This window comes from Lipotes vexillifer, unplaced genomic scaffold (assembly GCF_000442215.2).
Source record: "Lipotes vexillifer unplaced genomic scaffold, Lipotes_vexillifer_v1.1 scaffold395, whole genome shotgun sequence".
Lineage (NCBI taxonomy): Eukaryota > Metazoa > Chordata > Mammalia > Artiodactyla > Lipotidae > Lipotes > Lipotes vexillifer.
Genome location: NW_006797390.1, coordinates 6874156 through 6880557, shown reverse-complemented (window position 1 = coordinate 6880557; position 6402 = coordinate 6874156). Strand labels below are relative to the sequence as shown.

The following is a 6402-nucleotide window of genomic DNA, read 5'->3' as shown; positions in this document are numbered from 1 at the left end:
AAAAAAAAAAAAAAAAAAAAAAAAAAAAAAAAAAAAAAAAAAAAAAAAAAAAAAAAAAAAAAAAAAAAAAAAAAAAAAAAAAAAAAAAAAAGAAGTGAGGTTCTCCAGACTTGTGGTTGCAAAGGCGGGGGAGGTGGGGGAGGGGGAGGGATGGTTTGGGAGTTTGGGGTTGGTAGGTGCAAATTATTACATTTAGAATGGATAAACAAGGTCCTAGTGCACCTTGCACAGGGAACTATACTCAATATCCTGGAACAAACCATAATGGAAAAGAATATTTAAAAAAAGAACGTCTGCATGTGTATAACTGAGTCACTGCGCTGTACAGCAGAGATGGGCACAATATCGTAAATCAACCGCACTTCAATTAAAAAATATATATTAAGAAAAAAAGAAATGAGTGTTCTCATTAGGGACCGAATCGGAGCTGACGTGCCCCGTGGGTAAGTAGATCTTTAGTTCCCTCTAGCGTAGGTATGAAGACTCTTTCCTTCATCGCCAATGAACTCGCCTGAAATTTCATCATTAGACCCATCAACTGTTTAAAACATACATCTAGCAGGAGAGGAAACTGAGTTAGCTCAGATCAATGGAGATTTATGGATCAGTCTCTCAGCTCTGTTTTCTTCCCAGATGAGAGGGTTGGGGCCCAGCAAATAAAGGTGAGTCAGGGATGGCATAGCATCTGATTCAGTTCATTTACCCTGCCCCTGGCCTGGGCACTAGCCATTTCTTCTCTCTGGGCCTCAGTCCCTGGCCGGGTAGAATGAGAGTGCTGGACTAGCTGACCGTCTAAAGCATTTCTCAGCACCATGATTCACAGCTGGGCCCTGACAAGCACTGTAAAGGTATTCCGACCACACATCTGTTGGGATAAAGCACAAGGTAGGATGGTGTGGAGTTTAGGGCTCAGGTTATGGACCACTCTGCCAGGCTTCAGATCTCAGCCGCTGGTCAGCTCTGGGACTGTGGCAAGCGACCCACCCTCTCTGTTCCTCGGTTTCCTTTATTTGGTGCAGACTCCCAGCACTGGCCTCACAGCACTGCTGGCAAGATGGTATGAGGCTTTGCACGTAAGGTTCTTAGAACCGTTCCTGCTGGCACACGATACACGCTGGATGTGTGTGAGCTGCCTGCTCGCTCACAGATGGCCCTCCTGAGAAACCCGTGGGGAGTGACTCCCAGGAAGTCCCACTGCAAATAGCGGCCAGTTTCAGCCACACCTGAACATCACACAGGATCCAGAGAGACCTCTCCAGAGCTGGGCCCTGGGTACTCAGGAAGGGAATGGGTGGTGGGTATGTTCATTTTTGTGTAAAAGCCTAATTTCTATGCATCTGTGACGAAGCCAAAGAGAGTCTCAACTCTGGACTTTTTCACCCCGCTCTGGGGTTCCAAAATCTCCACATACAGGAGTAAATGATTCTTTTAAATGCCAATGACTCTTTCCTGTTAAGTAGAATCTCTCATCTGTGTGTGTGTGTGTGAGCGTGTGTGTGTGTGTGTGTGTGTGTGTGTGTGCGCGTGTTTGTGCCTGTGTGTGTGTGTGCGATGGTGGGGATAGGGGAAAGGGCACTGGAGAGGTGAGGGGTCAAGGTCATAAAACCCAAAGACACCACATTTAGAAGAGACCCCCTCCTTCCATTCCTCTGAGTGAGGGGCAGCATCAAGTTTTCAGAACAGTGGAAATAGCCCCCAAAGTCTTCTATTCCTGCCTGCCCCAGCCTCTCTCCACCCTCCGCCAGACCCGTCAGAGTGGGCCTGGGCCCCAGCCCGCTCTCCCCTGCCCCGTGGATCTCCTCAGGAGCAAGGTAACCCTTCCGAGGCTACACACAGACGACACGCAGGACCTTCTCAAATCATTCCTTCCTAGCGAGGAGAGGCCAGAGCCTTCCTGCCTATGGAGTTTGACAATCTGTCTTCATTTCTGAATGTCCCCTAAGAAGAACAAATCTGTTGCACTCTGGCCAAAACATTTCCATGGAGATGAAATAATGAAATCTGACTAAAACGTCAGACTCTAATATCTAACAAAGAATGGAGCAGACACAGTGAGAGAAGGAACACCCGGGAAACTTTCTTCTGGCTACTCAACCCCAAAGCTGCCCTTCCTGCGTTTCCTTGGAAACGACAGATGCCCTCCGCTGGTGTGAAGATCAGCCGGGCCAGGAACGAGACTGCTCACAGCCAGCACACAACGTTTCCCCATCCGCTGGCCTTCAAACCTGCTGAAGCGCACATTTCAGAAAGGAAATAGAGCAGAGTCAAATTTCCCAGCCATGTGAAAACTGAGAGCGAGACGCTTGCAGCCCCAGAGAATCCTGATCTCCGCTGCCCTTTGTCTCCCACTGCCCTTCCCCCTCAGCACCAGGGGAGGACTTCCTCCAAGCTCGCGGTGGTCCCCTCCCTTCCCCAGCACGGAACTCTGTCTCAGACCAGCCCTGAGGAGTCGGAGGTTTCCCTGTGTTGGGGGAGGGAGCCGAGGGGAAGGGGAGGCAGGAGGGGTGTCTAATGCCCTGTGCTTTTAAGTGGGAAAAATAATAATAGAAATAGCTGACATTTTAAAAGAATGTACTAAGCCTCAGGCACTGAGTTAAGCACTTTATATGCACTTAAAAAAATTTAATTCATATGACTGGTTCTATTATCCCCATTTGACAAATGAGGAAATTGAGGCTGGTTTCTCCTAAAAAAACAAACAAACAAAAAACAAACGCCAACGACCAAAACACAACACCTTCCCAGGTCAACGCTGGAATGGACATGGCCCTTTGAGCTCAGAATGCCTCATATTATTATTTGATAAAGCCTGGTTGGATACATTCTTTCTTGGAATGGGGCATGCATGGAACTAGGCCACAAAGGGATGGAGAGGTCAGCTTCCCAGAGCACCGAGGGCCTGACCCCGGAGGCAAATGTCATCACCGCATCTGTGACGCTCAGACCTGAATCAGTGGCTGGGACAGATTCTGCTTGGTGCAGCTCCTCCTCTCTTCCTGTCCCCCCAGGCCCAGGAGTGGGGGGAGGGCCCCATCCCTTCCCCTCCCAGAGACTTTCAGCCTCTCCCCTTCCCATCTGGCTGCATCTTGGAGAGAGCGGTGGCTTGGGCTGTCTCAGTCTCCAAGGGGATGGGTGATTTATGTCTTTTATTCAGCAAACAGCTTTGTACAGAATGGATACGACAGGCTGAATGTCACCGGCGGGGGCGGGGGCACGTGCAGAATCCCAATGAAGCCTTCCCGGGCCTGGACACATGGCACTGGGTGACTGTCACTGTGTGTTTTCTCTGGTGGGAGTTAGGAAGAGGCAGCGGATCCTGAAAGGTTCCGAGAGAGCTGGCTTGAGTGGCAGGGAGATACCAAGACCCCCAGCGTCTTGCTGCCCTGCCAGCGCCTGTCTCTTCCTGCTGCTTCATCCTTTCCAGGTACCTCGCAGCAGACAAACCAGGCAGTCGGCTCGCTGCAGACCTGGGGGAGGAGTGCTCCTTTCCGTGCAGCTGCCATGTGCAGGCCGAGTCTGCTGGGGTCTCAGAGCCCAGGGCCTGCATGGCTGCAGAACAAAGCACGAGGGACTGAGGCGTTCACTGTGGCAGAATTGGGGCTCAGCTCTGTACTCGACGCCCCCTAAGCCCACAGTGCCCACTGGAGGCTCGAGGGCCCCTCACCTCTCTTTCCACGTTCCTCCTCGCATCTCTCCCCACTGAGACCTGGGTCTATAACTCCCCTGAGGCCACGAGCCAGGCCTGTTCCTCTCCCCCCGCACCCCGCCCCGACACGTACCCACGTGGGATGCCCAGTGCAGCCCTATTCCCAGCATACAGGAGGCACTCAATATTTGCTGAATGAGTGGTGAATGGCCATCTTGTCGTTCCCCCCCCCCCACCCCCGTAAACGCTGGCACCCCAGCCCCGCCCTGGAGCCTGAGGGCTGCTCTGGGCAGCTCTGGCAGGATGACAAAGCTTGTTCAGGGCAAATGATTTTGCATAACGCCAGGGTGCTACAAACGCACTAAGGATTAGGAAAGACGATACATTCACCGGCGCTGGAGGGACCTCTGAGATCACACAGCTCAACCCTCTCTCTTTGCAGAGGAGGAAGCCTGGAGAAGTGACTTGCAAAAGCTCCAGATCGTGTTAGGAGCAGAGCAGGGGCCAGAGCCGGACTCCGGGTCCAGCCACCTCTCCTGCCCCCACACTGCCTTCTCATCCAAGCCTGAGCCCACTCAGCCGCGAGCCCTAGACCCCAGCCCACCTCCCCTCTCAGCACAGGCGGCAGCGGCTGGTCTGAATCTCCAGCCCACACGATCGCCCAGGGAGGATGTGGCAATTAGTTTCCATTGTGCTGCTCAGCACAACCTGGGCTGCAGAAACACCCTGTGTTCCCAGAGCTACAGATCAACAGGGGCCTAGCAGGTCAGAATTCCGGGGCCAGGCCACATGGGGTCTGGAAAGGCAGAAGAGAACAGACAAAGCAGTCAGGGCCTGGGAGTGAAGCGGTCACCCCTGCCCCAGAGCAGACGGACAAAGCGGGGTCACCCAGGGGGTGTGGGGCAGTGGGAAGGAATGAAGCCATCGGGTGCAGCAACTCGACTCCTTTGCCAAACGAAAAGTTCATGCCGGAAAGATGAACCAGACAGAGGAAAACAGGAAAGGAAGGAGACGGAACACTTGATTTTTCTCTGCCATTTCCTCAAGGCATCCCCTCAGGGCACCCACACAGCAGGGGTGGTGGGATGTGGAAGGGGAGCCAGAGCAAGGTAAAGAAATGCTGTCCATTTAGGGGTTTAGGCACTCAGAACACCAGCTCTGGGAGGAACAGCTGATTGCCCAAAGCCACCAAGAGTCAGAGCACTCAGGTAACAGCTATCCCATCATGAATTTAGGAATGTGACAGGGATTCCCTAGCGCAGCCGATCTCCCCCTCCTAACCCAACCCCTCCCCCCTCCAGGCATGGAAATATGCAGGCCCAGAGAGCAGTGACTGTCCGGGAGACACAGCAGCGGGGCTGCTCCATAAAGAGAAGCCAGGTGTCTCTGAGTCCCACCCAGGGGACACTGACAGGGACTCCTGTGCTTCTAAGCCCTGAAGCAGGAGCCCCCAGGCCTCTGCAGCAGGCCCTTGCTGCTTCAAGAGCAAGAACAAAAGGACAAGGTTCTCCCAGGACTCCTGGGGAAACACTTCAGCAGACTGTACCCAAGGAGAAGGGGGTGCGGAGAGAAGTAAGGAGGGCTCCTTACAGAACGGTGACCGTCGAGAAGGAAGTGAGCTTGGGGGGGCCCCGCAGAAGAGAGGAGGGGCATCGGGAGACGCGTGGGGAGAGACGGGTCCGGAGCAGACTTCACGGAGCCTCGCCCCCTCTCTGCCAGAGGAGACGGGGCTCCAAGGCCCTGCCCCTCCACCCCAGGGAATGCTCCCCCTGCCCTGGGGCTCGCCTACCTATCCATGGCACCACACCCACGATGCAGAGCGCTGTAGCAGAAGCAGCCCCCTCACCGCCAAATCCCCCACCTCCTGGACTTTAACCTTGGTGGTCAGTCTACCTTTATGGAATCATAGTACTTTCTGGCTCTAAAACCCCTCAGTCTAACCCCTTCTTTTTCTGCCTCATGTTTCCCCTACGATATAAAGCGGACACTCAGGGGCTGGGGGCTGGACGGGTGGCCGGAGAGGGTGCTGAAGGGCCGGTCCCCCAGGCGGAGATGGCCCCAGAGCTGACGGCCTTCTTTTTTCAGGCTCACTCTCATGCCTTTTGGTCTCCCTTGACCATTTCTGTGCCAGCCCCAGCCGCGCGCGTCCCCAGCGCCAGCCGCGTCCCCAACCACAGTGCCTACAATGCCTACGCGGAGGAGCACCTTGGCTCAGTAAGCGGCAGAATGACTGGAGGGGAGGCAGGTGATTGGCTAAGGACCATGGGGATTCTGGCTCCTGGACCAATCAGGAAGCCACCAGGACTGGAGCCAGGACTTCTGGGAATCCGCCCAGACTTTAGAGGTCCTGTCCTCCCCGTGGCCTTCCCCAGCTGAGGTCCCAGGCCGCCCAGGAGGTCTGGGAGGGTGGGCCAGGAGGGCGGGGAGGAGCCCGAGGCGGGGCACTCACTCGAGCACGTCGCGGTTGAACTGCTTTTTGCTGTTGCCCAGGAACTCTCCGATCATCTGGCGGCTCAGGCCCTTACGCTGGAGCAGGAAATGGGCCACTCCGATGGGGGTGTCGGGGATGAAGCCTCGAGAGATCAGGAACTGGATGCCCTTGTCCGGGTTTCTGGGGGTGGGGTGGGGAGGGGAGGAGGGGTAGAGAGTGAGGCAAGTCTCCCCATGACGCCTTTCCTCCCTTTCTTCCTGCCTAGGGAACCCACAAAAGTGCCTGGGGGTCCTTGTGCAGAATTCCCAGGAAATGTCAGCATTCC

General features: G+C 54.6%; 1 protein-coding gene across 2 annotated transcripts in view; it reads right to left on the bottom strand.

Moving 5' to 3' along the window:
* Positions 1-6402, bottom strand: part of IQSEC3 (IQ motif and Sec7 domain ArfGEF 3) — a 97892-nt gene that overhangs the window by 27149 nt on the left and 64341 nt on the right. For both annotated transcript variants that reach the window (XM_007469466.1, XM_007469467.1), the window contains one exon: positions 6096-6257. In XM_007469466.1, coding sequence (XP_007469528.1) covers positions 6096-6257 — 162 coding nt within the window. The remainder of the gene's footprint in view (positions 1-6095; positions 6258-6402) is intronic.